General features: G+C 43.2%; 1 protein-coding gene across 1 annotated transcript; it reads left to right on the plus strand.

Annotated features, from left to right (window-relative positions):
- Nucleotides 1-273: 273 nt before the first annotated feature.
- Nucleotides 274-14,782, plus strand: chrne (cholinergic receptor, nicotinic, epsilon). Its single transcript, XM_026181667.2, has 12 exons — nucleotides 274-1,434; nucleotides 10,601-10,734; nucleotides 10,937-10,981; nucleotides 11,108-11,217; nucleotides 11,313-11,468; nucleotides 11,571-11,671; nucleotides 11,784-11,984; nucleotides 12,404-12,518; nucleotides 12,624-12,738; nucleotides 12,829-13,036; nucleotides 13,196-13,329; nucleotides 13,486-14,782. Exons 1-12 carry the CDS (start codon nucleotides 1,365-1,367, stop codon nucleotides 13,651-13,653), a joined length of 1,557 nt encoding a protein of 518 aa, XP_026037452.2. The 5' UTR covers nucleotides 274-1,364; the 3' UTR covers nucleotides 13,654-14,782.
- Nucleotides 14,783-14,791: the final 9 nt, after the last annotated feature.

Raw genomic sequence — 14,791 nt, forward strand, 5'->3', positions numbered from 1 at the left:
AAAATGCAGGAAACCCACCATAAGTAATCTTAGTTAGGACACCTTAAGTGCTCTATGGCATAGATTTTACATAATACGGGGGTCATAGCATATAATTCATCATCATCAAGTCACTCACTGAGCCCTGATGTCCTCTGGACAGGCCTCCCCTCGAACAGAAAGCTCCCATCAGGACAGAAAGATCACTCTGAACTTTGTATTGATTTGCTGTGACCCTTCCCTTTGACAGGATGAGTTGACTCCCACACAGTATAACAGAACCGCTAGTAGGGTTCAAAGGTTTAATGTTTTCTTTCCCTTTAATTTGACACCTGTTTGGATATAAAACAGCTCTGCTCTCTGGAATTTGAAGGCCCACAGCTCGAGCCTTTCTGCTTCTGAGCTCTGAGTGCGAGACACACAATCTGCCTTCTGGAGGCTCCAGTTACCTTAAAGAAGCTCAACTCTGTTTCCCCAATTGTATATTTAGAAGTACATCACATACTGTGCAACTCACATGGCACATTCCAAAAATCAGTCTGTTGCCCTTGCCACTGCAAAGAGACACTCCTTAGATTAATCACAGCCTTTATTATGACAACAAATCTAGTCTCTGCATTTTAAATGAATTGCTAAAACAACCTGACAGGTCAGACTCTTGGGCTCCCTGGTTTCATGGGGTTTATGTGCAGCCCTCTAACCCCATTATTCTGCAGACACTATCTCACCGCTGAGGTCCTGCAAGGTTTACTGTAAGAATCAATACTCTGGACACGCATAGGAGGTGTGCACCACCAGTCACCTGTTCACCCTGCTGTAACCTGTGGGATTTAGCCATTTCCTGCATCGATCTTTAACACTGACACCAAAATTTTAAAGTTCTACGCATGTCTAGTGGATACAAAGGTGAGTGACAGATTAAAGAGGAAACACCAACCACTAATCCTGTCAGTGACACTGGCCCTCGTGCTGTGCACTGACCATACATCGATCTGACAACTGAAATTTTCTATCCTGATGATGCGAGTACTCCTGCTGTATAAGGTCTCGCTTACAGGTCTCATTGCTACCTTCAGAAATATCTGGAATATCCTGGACACTCCTAGTTTTTGTCTAATGTTGGAGTTGCTATCTAATGATGATGATGATTATTATTGTGGGTGCCTGGAGAGTGACTGGAAGTCCTGGTTTAGTGCTTTCAGCTGGTGTGTAATCTGAACCCCGGATAGTGACAGCCGTGGTGGGTGACAGTCAGGACGTTTGGTAGGGGGATTTAGAGCTCTTCATCTGCCTTCAGTCTCACTGTCTTTCTGTATCTCACTTCATATTTCAATATAGTGCAGCACAGCACAGTACAGTGCAGAGCAGCAGAGAGGTCTTGGAATATGATGGCAGTGCGCAGTCTTTGGATAGCTTTCGGAGTTGTAACTATTCTTGGGACTTTAGCGGGACTGGGTAAGTGACGCACTTGCAAACTTTTGGCACATCCTCGCTGACTGGCACAGAGATAGCCAACTCTTCTTGTGGTGACTGGCAGGGTACAGAAAACTTGCTGTACTTTAGACCTCATGAAAACATGTAAAAAGTTGTAGAGGCAAACTAACACAGCTGTAAACTTGCATATATTGTTTTAAACTGGAAGCAGTAATTTTTCTTCTGTTGATATCATATCTGCAACTTCTCTAACAAGGATTTTGTAGACTGTCTAATTTGGCTTTTTTTTGGTGCACACTAGTGAATTAGAATATTTGCTTCCTTTATACTGTTGCACTATGTTTTTGTGCATGGTATAAAACAGCGGTCCCCAAGCCCCGGGCCACGGACCAGTACTGGTCCGTGAGTCATTTGGTACTGGGCTGCAAGAGTTGAGGTTCGGGTGTGAAATGTATGGTTTTCAGGGTTTTTATCGATTTTTAGCGTTATTTTGTTATTGTTTTTGTCGTTTACTCGGTTTTTCTGGGTCGTTTCACTTGTGTTATGAATAAATCTTCTTTTTTCGATACCAGTACTAGTTTTATTTTCTGTGAAAATATTGTCGGGCATAAACCGGTCCGTGGCGCAAAAAAGGCTGGGGACCGCTGGTATAAAAGGTTAACAACATACAAAGTATGACCGTCTATTCCATAACCATTAAGTATATTTGATACAATTAGATAAAAACACAGTCAGTTAACAAATCAGAAGGAAAGCGTAACTTCCTCTATGATTTTTCATGACAGCAACAGTATGAGAGTGTGTAAGCTGTTCTTAATGGTCCAGATCATTCTTATCCCACAGCACAACTTTACCCCAGGGTTTTTACACTTTTTTTTTAACTAGTTGGTTGATTTTCATTTTATCATGTTGCTGTATGTTTTGCAGTTAGGTTTTTGTAGGCCTGTGATGTAAATGCATTAACCTGGAAAGCACTTTAGGCCAACTACTGTTGTTTAAAATCTGCTATATAAATAAAATGACATGACAATATGAGGTAAGAGGATGTCATAAAGCTGCAATGAAAGCCAGGAGATGATGGAAAATTGAAAAACAAATACTTGTGAATCCATTTGTAAATTCAGGATCTAAAGTTATGGTGGTTTGTTCTTGTATTTGAGGGGGGAAAGGTTTCTTGAATCCAGCTATTTGGTGGATATCACATTCATTACCAAATTCCTCTCAGACCAAGTACAGGTATGTGTAAGTGTCAAGCTGAAATCTGGACTCTCAGTTTTTGTATTGATACATTAAAGGAATAGAAATCAAAGATTAAAATGCTGGAAATATGACTCGTGACTGTGGAACATCACAGAATAATGATAGAATCTCTTCATGCCTTGCACTTCAATAGAGGACTATAGGAATTTTGAGATTAAACTGACACTGTTGTTACGATTTGATAGCAGATAAACAGATGAACTTATGATCTTGGTATGAGGTCAAATGTAATCCAAGTGTGATATCAGGAATCTCTGCTCCACCTCGGGTGTTAGTGTTTGTCTTCAGAACACGATGCGCTGGAATCCTCTTAGGAAGGTACCAGACACTTCTTCTTGTTTCTCTTCTTTTCTAAATCACATTAAAAGATAACACACATGCACATGACGAATTACTGTCAAAATGTCATTTTTTGTGTCTAAAAAAATTAATTACATTTTGACAGTATACAGAATTTTTAATTTTGTTGCTCATAGGACAGGAAGACACTATCAAGAGACATTAAGAACAGTATAGTGACTAAAATTCCTTGTACTGTTTTACTGTATGAATAATGAAGGAGCTTTCTCACCCTTAATTTCAGAAAACCATGTGGACCTTTTTATATAGCCACAGGATTAATGAGCCATTGTCTGTCCTCGGCCACAAAATAAAATCTGAATCTCAGATGATGTTTTCCTTGGCCAGGCAGCACAGGAACTATAGCCTGGTATGGCTAATGAAGCCTGGCTGCTATCAACACATCCCCACTCGCTTCCTGAATGAAAATCAGCAGGTTTTCTCATGTGTAGGGATTTTCCATAATAAACCTCCCTACGCCGCACTGAGAAAATATCCAAAGAAGGGGAAATATGTAGGCCAAAAAAGCGTGTGAGGCAGTCACTGAATGAGGCAGAAATCAAAGCTGCCTGATAGAAACAAACATTCCCCGAGATAAAAAAGATACCATGACTGCCCCTACATACTTTCTTTTATACTCCCCTTAGAGCTCAGGCAGCATGCTAATGTGTATTAACTCATCAATTGCTACACAATGTCCGTCTTCCCTGCATTCATTCCTTGTATTGTATTTGTGTGTTGCACAAATCAGATCAGACAGAAATTGTCACTGCAGTCTTCTTTATCGCCCTCTCCGTATTTTATTTTGCTCTGCATGCTTGATCTCATCAGCTCTCAGATTTCTATCAGGATATTCCAAGTTAGGATGCATCGCTCTCATTATTTGGGATGTGGTGATTCTTACTGGTTTCACTATAATTTGATGGCTTTTTGTTTACATGTGAGAATTCTGGTCAGCTTACAGTTTGGATCATTATGGCCCTAAAGTATTGTTTGAAACTGTTTGCGGGCTCTTGCATATACTATGGCTTTGTTATATCACTCAGCAAAGCATTACTTTTAAAATACATCTGCCAGTTCAAAAAGCACTTAGTGGTTTGACTCTCATCAACATGCTCAGTGTCTATAACCCAACTAGACCTCCCAGGTCATCAGCTGCAGATCTTTTTCCAGAATAAGATAGAATAAGATCCAAGTATGCTGACGGTGTTTTTACTTGCTGTGGTCCTGTTCTTTGGAACAAAACTACCAGCACCAACTATGTCTACATTTAAAAATGAACATTAAAACCTTTTTATTCTCACATACTTACAGTGTTTGAGTGTTAATTTGTATTCTATATCTTGTAAAGTTTTGGTTTTATTACCTCAAAACGTTGCAAATCTACCTACATTTTTAGCTTTTTTTTTTAATCAGTAAGCACATTGTGTTTATGTGGAATGAAATGTGCTATATAAAATGAAAATAATAATAAAATAATAAAACTGGCACAGTTTTGAAAAAGTAGTGTGTTAGCATTCAGCAAAATCTTAAACAGGGATACTGTAATGTTTACTTAGCTTCTTACTGACCTTCTCTGCCATCATCATAAATCATGAAGTAATCATATATATATATATATATATACATATATATATCAAACACACATCCCTTCAGTGGTTGCCTGCAGGCTCTGCCTCTAATTTCCAAACATCACTCTCCCGTCCCTCTGTCTGAGCTAACCTATTGTAGTGTCAACTACAGGAAATGATGAGGTCAAAAACTTGGCACCATATATTTAACTCACCCTTTAACTGACTGATATTTAGAAATATACTGCATGCTCACGAGGCCCACTTAAAAGTCAGACAACGTATAACTTCTGAAGTCATCCATTTACTCAGTACAGACACACTATGTTCTGCTTACTGTACCCAGAATGAGTTCTTGTACCTAAAACTAAGCAAGATCAGCATGGTGTCTTTGCAGCTATCCATCATTAAAACAGCTTGTGATTAATAAGCTGGCATAATATACACCATAAGGAATATCAAAATACCAGTTTTTGTTTTAATCAATGATGAAATTAGAGGGAAAATTGCTTAGAAATTCAAATGGGGGATGGTCTTAGTTCAAACACAAACTCCTGCATATCTGTTACACACCGGCCCGAAGCCGGGGTGCAACACAACGAAAAAATAAACCCAATACATAATAACGACAAACAAAAAAACACACCACGGCAGAATGACGAGTTTGGTTAATTTATTCACTGAACAGGTAGCGAGCTTCAGGGTGGGCGATGCCAAAACAACAAACAAAACACACTAGAAAGAAAAACAGAGCTAACTTACCTCCCACGATTCCAAAACAAAATACAATTCTCTAACCTGTCTCCCTACCCGAAACAGGAAAAAAGAGGGGAATAAAAGAAAACGGCTTCCCACCCCTACAGCTACCAAGCCCAGGTACAACCCTTTTTCAACATTAATATTGCAGCCCCGTGCAGTCACACGCCACGACGGTCCCCAGCCACACAGCTCACGGGGAACCAGGAAAAGTCTCCTCACCGGCCCAGTCCAACCCCTTTTGTAGCTGGCCTCTTTCCTTCCTCCACCAATGGGCGGCCTCCACCTGGAAACAAGCATCGCTGAATACAAATACAAACAATAACAACCCCGTACCACAAATAATGACCCTGGGTCATAACACCCCCCCACCTAAAATCAAGCATCTCATTAGAGAGATGCTAGACCTAGGTCTCCACCCGGGATAGGGCATCGGCCACAATATTATCAGCCCCTCTAAGATGATGGATGTCAATATTAAAGTCCTGCAGCAGCAAAGACCAACGCATGAGACGCTGATTGTTATTCCTCATGCGTGAGAGGAAAACCAAGGGGTTGTGGTCCGTATACACAGCGGTTGGAGCGGGGCTGGAACTGACATACACCTCAAAATGTTGGAGGGCTAAGAGTAACGCTAAAGCTTCCTTCTCGATGGTACTATAGTTCACCTGATGTTTATTGAATTTTCTTGAGAAGTAACACACGGGGTGATCAATACCCTGGTCATCCTCCTGCAGGAGTACAGCACCCGCACCATGCGCACTGGCATCCACCTCTAACTTAAACACCCGAGTGAAGTCAGGGGCACCTAACACTGGGGCACTGCACAACAGAGCTTTGGCTGAGTCAAAGGCATCCTGACAATCAGAGTTCCACAAAAACAGGCACGACGGACTTGTCAGGGCTGTCAGAGGAATAACCACGGTGGCGAAATTTTTGCAGAACCCTCGATAGTAGCCACACATTCCCAAAAAACGGCGAAGCTGACGCCGCGTAGTTGGTACAGGGAAATCCAAGACGGCCTGGACTTTGGCCATGAGAGGGCGTACCTGCCCCTGTCCCACCTGCTTCCCTAGGTAGGTAACCACAGCTTTGCCAAACTCGCATTTGGCCAAATTGACTGTCAAACAGGCACCCTTCAATCGGACAAGAACCTCCCGTAGCGTCTCCATGTGCTCTAGCCAGGTCAGCGAGTAAACCACAATATCATCTAAGTAGACCTCGCATCCCTGAACACCCAGTAGCACCATGTTCATCAGCCTTTGAAACGTGGCGGGAGCATTTCTCAACCCAAACGGCATCACCGTGTATTGCAGGAAGTGGTCTGGTGTCACGAAAGCTGAAATCTCCGCCGCCCGTTGCGACAGGGGCACCTGCCAATAACCTTTCAAAAGATCTAGCTTGGTGACAAATCTGGCTGAGCCCACCCTATCAACACAGTCATCCATACGGGGGAGCGGAAAGGAGTCTGGCTTGGTGATGGCATTTACTTTACGGTAATCATTACAAAAACGTGGGGTTTGATCAGATTTAGGCACCAAGAGGGTAGGAGAGCTCCATGGACTGAAGCTGGGCACCGCAAAACCATTCTCCAACAGGTATTCCACCTCCTTTCTCATGATTGCCCGCTTTCCGGGATTGACCCGATAGGCATGCTGCTTAATGGGCCGGTGTTCGCCAACATCTATATCATGCTCAAGCATAGTGGTCTGAGTCGGCTTGTCACTAAAGAGCACAATATGACCACAGATCAGATTGTAAATATCCTGCCTGTGGGGCTCACCCAAATAAAGCAAATGAGCCTCAAGGTCCTCCAAGATCTTTGAATTCTCCAAGCGGGCCCCTGAGCGGGGTCCCTGGGGTTCACGCAACCCATCCACCTCCGGTTGGTAGGAGGGTGAACCCACCGTCACCACAGGGGAAACAGAGTTAGTCTGGCTCTGGTTCCGGTCCACATATTTCTTGAGCATATTAACATGACAAACCCGGGACTTCTTCCGCCTATCCGGGGTTTTAATCAGGTAATCCGTGTCACTAACTTGGCGCTCGATCTCATACGGACCACTAAAACGAGCTTGGAAACATGAACCCACAATGGGTAAGAGAACTAAAACACGCTCACCAGGCAAAAAGGTGCGCTTGAGGGTCTTCCTATCATACCTCTCTTTCATCTTCTCCTGAGCACCGGAAAGCGACCTGCGCGCCAACTCACATGCAGCGTGCAGCCTCTCCCTAAACGAACTTACATAGTCAAGCACATTGTGCACGGGCCGCGGCTGGTCGGGCTGCGCGAGCCACCCCTCTTGGAGCAGACGTAGGGGTCCACGCACCGTATGCCCAAAAACCAACGCCGCCGGGCTAAAACCCAGGGACTCTTGTGTGGTCTCTCGAATGGCAAATAGCAATAACGGCAGGCCCACATCCCATTCGGACTCAGTTTCAAAACAGTACTTCCGTAACATGGCCTTCAAGGTCTGATGGAATCGCTCCAAAGCCCCCTGTGTTTCTGGGTGATAAGCACTAGACACCCGGTGCTTAACCGACAACTCAGTCATCACCTGAGCAAAAACCCCCGACAGAAAATTGGAGCCCTGATCGGTCTGAATGTACTTCGGTAACCCAAATATAGAAAAGAACTGTACTAAGGCTTTCACCACGGCCTTAGCCCTAAGCGATCGCAGAGGGATAGCTTCTGGAAACCGTGTGGCCGCACACATTATGGTGAGTACGAACTGGTAACCCGCCTTAGTTTTCGGTAAAGGCCCTACACAGTCCACAATAACATGCTCGAAGGGCTCCCCTATTGCAGGAATTGGATGTAACGGGGCGGGTGGAATGACCTGATTGGGCTTCCCCGACACCTGGCACACATGACAGGACCGACAATAGCACGCCACATCAGACTTAAGCCCCGGCCAAAAAAAGTAACGAAGCACTCGGTCATAAGTTTTTTTAATCCCCAAGTGGCCTGACAGGTGATGCTCATGGGCCAGACTCAAAACCTGGGGTCGGTACTCCGTCGGCACCACCACCTGAGTGACCACCTCACCCCCCAACCCACCCACCGGAGCCCAATTGCGTAACAGAACCCCGCGATCAACCTCATAAGAAGCAGCACCAGGCACCGCCCCTGGCTGCAAGGCAGCAGCTCGACAGGCAGACAACGTATCATCAGCCTGTTGGGCCGCAATGAGCTGCTCCCTGTTTACCGCCAGGCGCAAATCCTCCGACACCACACTAAAAACCTTCGCCGTCCCACCATCCACCCCCGGAACAGAACTATCATGCGGCTCAGAGCCGTCCGGAAACATTCCGGATATGTCCACCTCACCACCCAAGCGACGAGCTTGAGCACGAGTAACCACACATGCCGGAAAAACCGTGGAGTCACCCAGCTCCGACGGAAAGTGGCATAACCGATCCGAGGTAGGACACTCAATAACTTCCGGAGTAGCCGGAAACACTTTTCCCCCGGCCAAGTCATTCCCCAAAATAAGATCAATACCTTCAATCGGCAGCTGATCTCGAACCCCCACCCGCACAGCGCCCGATACAAAAGACGAGGTCAAAGTAACCGTATGGAGAGGCATGCGTAGAATACTCATCTGTATACCCCACACCAGTAAGTCAGAACCACAATACGACTGCTGAGAGAAAGGCACGACTCCACGCCGCGCCACCGAATGCTTCGCCCCTGTATCCCTCAAGATAGTGATCGGAACCCGGTCCCCCGCATCACCAGACAACGATAAAAACCCCGACGAAATAAACGGTCGAAACACCTCATCTATCCCCCGCGGAACGACGCCAATCGGCATTAAGCTAGGGCGGGTTACCGCGGAGCAACACTGCACGGCCCCCCCCGAAATGTTGGCCCGCGCCCCCTCCCTCGCCCTCAGCACGGGACAAGAAGCAACGAGATGACCGAGCTCATGACAAAAAAAACATCGGCGGTCCCCAGCGGCCACCGTAGGGCTACGCCGCGAGAGCGGGGGAGAACGCCCCCCCCCCACCTCCGGCAAGACTCTAGAACCCCGACGTAACGGAGGGGAAAAACCCCTCTTATGCGTCAAAGCAAACTCATCTGCCAGAACCGCCGCTTTCGCGAGGGAAACGACCTTCTGCTCGTTCAAATAAACAACCACCCGCTCCGGCAAACACCCTTTGAAATCCTCCAATAACACTAACTCCCTCAGCTGTGCAAACCCCTTAACCTCACTAGCCTGGCACCACCGATCAAAGAGCAAACCCTTCTCGCGCGCAAACTCCACATAAGTCTGATCCCCCCCCCCTCACACACTGCCGAAACTTCTGACGGTACGCTTCAGGCACCAACTCAAAAGCACGCAATACAGCAGCCTTAACCACACCATAATCCAAGCTCTCAGACGCCGACAGGCTAGCCCACACCTCCTGAGCCCTACCCACCAGCCGACACTGCAACAGTCATAACAATATCACATCTCATATTTCACTGTTACATTTATTCATTCATCCTTCTTATATCCAGAGTCATCTATTAACCAAGCGCAATAAGTAGAAACTGACCAAGCCTTAAGAAAAAAAATCATATGGGTAAATTACTGTTCAAACTAAGTGACATATTTGTGCCTGACTGGGACACCCAGGATCTCATGGGAGATGACATATTTTCTGCTTTGTATTACTGTCACCATTTTTGCCAAAGGATAACACTGATGATTATTGTAGATGACCCGAGTTTGACTTAAAGTCCCATTTGAGAGTTTTGATAGGCCACTATGTAATGTGAGCTATGGATAGTGACAGCTGGGAGAGAAGAAGCAAGAGGTTGGAAATAACCTCCATTTAGTCTCTCCTAGTCTCTCTTGACCTTTGTTTGGATATATGGTCAGGAGCAGTAGTAGTACTCAAGGAGTACAATACAATGGCAATGACTGCTATTTTAAGCATAATCTTTGAACTCTGGAATCATAGATTGGCTAATCTCTAGAGTTTGTAGCCTATCCCAGCTGACATAGGGTGAGAGATTGACATTCTATCGTAGAGCTATAAACATAATATCTTCAGTGACATTAAAATAATATTTGTCCTTGTTAATATTATTGGAGAGTACTGATATGCAGATATCCAAACTTATGGGACTGTATTGCATGGACATCACAATGTAACAACAATACAAACAGAAATATTATAAAGTACGAAACCTTTTGCACAACAGCATCTTGTGTAATAATAACCAGATATATTCCTATGTAATTTTGATGCTTTTCTTCATGCAGTGCAATGTAATCAGGAGACAGAGCTGATCGGGGACTTGTTCAAAAACTACAACAAGAATATACGTCCAGTATTACATCCTGAAGACAAAGTGGGGGTTCAGATCAAGCTGACCCTCACTAATCTTATTTCCCTGGTAAAAGCTTCATTTTGCTACTTTTTGCAATACATCTTTTCCGCACATTAAGAATGTATGAGCATTACTTAAGGGTGGAAACATATTCAAAAGCATTACGGTTAAAAAATGCGATTAATAATAATCTCTCTGGTGTGCATTTACCACAGCCACTATCACATGAGCTACACAGCTCAATCAATCTCTTCTCTCATTCCTACAGAATGAAAAGGAGGAGACTCTTACAACCAATGTGTGGATTGAGATTGTGAGTTGTATCTCTCTTCGTGGTTGTCATTTTCCTTTCTTTGTTTGAGAGTTTTGGTAGAAGGCATTTCTCCCTCGTCTTTGTCCAGCTTTTAATCTCACTGCTGATCTTTTTCTCAAACCACAGCAATGGAATGATTACCGCCTTGCCTGGAATGCATCTCAGTATTATGGCATTGAGGTTATTCGTGTCCCGTGCAAAACTGTCTGGCTTCCCGATATAGTTCTTGAAAACAAGTAAGGCAGTAACAAAAAGGAGCGCAATTCTGTCTCTTTTGTTTTTTGCGTTCTGGACAGTTTGTTTGTTAACCGGTTCTGGTCTTTGTCCACAGCATTGATGGCAAATTTGATGTGGCCTACTATGCCAATGTGTTGATCAGCAGTGATGGTGGGATTTACTGGCTGCCTCCTGCTATCTATCGCAGCACATGTGCCATTGAGATCACCTACTTTCCGTTTGATTATCAAAACTGCACACTTGCATTCAGGTGGGATTTATTAATCATTTGAAATCTACGTTTATATTATATGTAAGTCTTTCTTTATGCATTTGCTTCTATTAAACTTTGGCTTGATTGCCACAACCGTAGATCCCAGACTTACAGTGCCAATGAAGTGGATCTTACCTTGGCTGTTGGAGAAATGGGGGAGATTATTGAATGGGTGGACATCGACCCTGAGGCTTTCACAGGTACTGTAAATACACCATCCATCCACACATCAATCCATGCCTCAGTCCACATTAACAATCATAATATTCAAGTTTTGAAAGTCCTTCAGGTTTTTGCATTTACACCCTTTAGAGAATGGTGAGTGGGCCATTGTCCATCGTCCAGCCAGGAAGATGATCAACAGTCGGTATTCCCCAGATGACCTGGAGTATCAGGAGATCTTGTTCAATCTGGTCATCCAAAGGAAGCCGCTGTTCTACATCATCAATGTTATCCTGCCCTGTTCCCTTATCTCATCTCTGGTCGTACTGGCCTACTTCCTACCTGCACAAGGTCAGTAAGGTCAATGCTTTTCCTGTTTCACTACTAAAGTTTGAAACATGCCAGATGAACACATTTGTCTCATAATTTTCTGTATTCAGATGTAAAACAAAACAATAATGAACTTGATTTGCTCTCCATAATAATTTTAAAATAATTTGGACTTAGCCTTTTTATTGTGTTTGTCACTAATTAATAAAAAATAATCACTAACTGCTAATTCAAAGTAACTGAACTACAGAGCTTAAAGGTTTGATGTGGAAAGCATTCAGCTAAAGCTCTAAGACTGATGTTACTGTAATACAGCTGACTTTTAAGTCTTAAATCATGAAATATTACAAAGCATTCCTTGATGCCTGAAGTAGATGAAAGAGAAGAATGTCCTTTTTTTTTTGGTCCAACCGGTCTAACTCTCTGCTGCTCCCTCACAGCTGGAGGACAGAAGCTGACCGTGTCCATCTCTGTTTTGCTGGCTCAGACTGTCTTCCTTTTTCTTATTGCTCAGAAGATCCCCGAGACCTCTCTGTCTGTCCCTCTAATTGGAAAGTGAGTCAGCATGTCCTCTCTGCTGACCCCTGCTGGTTTGTTTTGCTTCAATCCAAACAGTTTGAGCCTGCCCTCCAACAAAGATCTCTCTAATGTCTTCCCCAGGTACCTGATCTTCGTGATGTGTGTCACTACTCTCATTGCTACAAATCAAATTGTAGTGCTGAACTTCTCACTGCGCAGCCCCAGCACTCACAGTATGTCCCAAACCCTCAAACATGTAAGTGCCCTCCACGGAGATGAGTAAACTTGTTTTTTAAAGAGTTATTTCAGTAAAGTGACTGTTGTTAACTTCTATTGCCTGCTGCAGCTGTTCTTGAAAATGGTTCCCCGCTTCTTGGGCATGTCTCCGCTGGTGGACGATAGTGAGGTGACAACAGAGGTAAATGGGGTGAGGGAGCGGCGGCGCAGCTCCTTTGGCCTCATGCAGAGAGCAGAGGAATATGTGCTCAAGCAGCCTCGCAGTGAAATGATGTTTGACAAGCAAAGAGAGAGGCATGGTCTCACGCGATCCATTGGTAAGACCGTTGATTACAGAGCAACACTCAGCACAGTCTTTAGCTCACATTTCAGCTCAAATACTTAAATATTTGAAAATCAAAGTAGAAAATGTATCTGGTTTAATTAGTGCTGATCACTGCAAATTGTCATCTAACGCAGTGTCTCCCTCCCTCTAGTGGACAGTATAGATGTCAGCAGCACAGCTAACCTATATAAGAGTTTGGCCCAAGCTGCACCTGAGATTAAGCAATGTGTGGATGCCTGCAACTTCATTGCTGACAGTACAAGGCAACAAAATACCATTGGCTCTGTGAGTGTTTGTTTGTTTGTTTGTTTGTTTGTTTTAACTCAACTTCAGTGACGTTTTAGATGAGTAATATTTTGCAGTCAATTTTCATTTCCTTTCATTTCATTTCCATATCCTCACTTGAACTTAAGCTTTTGTTCACTTTCTTTCCAACTCAAGGAAATTGAAAGCTGGGTCTTGATTGGGAAAATGGTCGACAAAGTGTGTTTCTGGGCTGCTATGTCTCTATTCATCATCGGCACAGTGTGGATCTTCCTAACAGGACACTTCAACCGTGCCCCAGAATTACCATTTCCAGGAGAGAGTAAAAAATATGTCCCAACTTAAAAAAGGAGAGAAAAAAAGAAATTTGTCTCTGTTTAATGTTTTCGAGGTATATTTTGCCTCGTGCTGTTTATGATGATGAACGCAATGTTGTTCACTGATCCCATGGTTAAGATTCAGGGCTGAGTTAAGTCTGTGTTTGATAACATCAAAACTTTCTGTTTCCATGCTTGTCAAACACCTGAGCATCAACATTCAACGTTTCTTAACTTCTAAACTAAGTTGTCAGCATTTCTATATTAAATCACAATTATTTTGTTAGTTTTGGGGTATGAGAATGTATGCAAGCCCAGACTTACAGCTTATAGATGCATTTTGAAGAAAAAATGTTAACGGCACTGCACCACTGTGCAAAGGGATTTAATTCTATTGCAGAAAATGACTTTTATGACTTTGTTTTGCATAACATGAAGCTACAGGCACTGTATGCTTTAACTAAAGAACCCATTTTACTTGCATGACCATCTACAAAACACTCAGAAAACATATCCCTGCACACATATTATGTCTTATGGTCATTATCTATATATGTAACATGAGCCAACCAACTCTAAATCAAAGCCTTATTCTTCTTACTATGACTTATTATTTGGAATGTATTGCTTACAGTAGATGGCTCAGTGGGACACTGTTTGGCGTTAACTGTACCAGGACTTCTTTTAAAAAAAAACAAATTCTTTAGTTTATTACAAAGTGTGTGTTTTAATCTTGAACTGAATGTCTAAGTAGGTGTTTTATATGTTTATACATCAGACAGTGTGAATCTGCAAAGTGTGGCTAAAACCTAAAACTGTGATCATATTTTTTACAGTTATTTTGAGTGGTGTTACTCAGCTGATTCAATAAATGTGACAGAAATGGGCTAGCAAATAAAAACAAGTCTAAACACTGTTGAAATTTCACACACTGAAGACTTGAATGGTCTATGTTTGTTTTTCTGTTCGTGTCCAGCTGTGTTTAAAGTTACACAGTTGTGTATTTAGGGAAGATATTCTATAATATAGTGTGTTTATGGCAAAAACAAAGGAAAGCTCACATCGAATAAGTTTGGATCTGCCATCGGGTTGTATTAATTTTATAATGTGTATAATAATATTTAATAAAGTGGAATAAAATGTGAGATTAAACCACATAGAAAGGT

This window comes from Astatotilapia calliptera, chromosome 10 (assembly GCF_964374335.1).
Source record: "Astatotilapia calliptera chromosome 10, fAstCal68.1, whole genome shotgun sequence".
In the NCBI taxonomy this organism is placed as follows: domain Eukaryota; kingdom Metazoa; phylum Chordata; class Actinopteri; order Cichliformes; family Cichlidae; genus Astatotilapia; species Astatotilapia calliptera.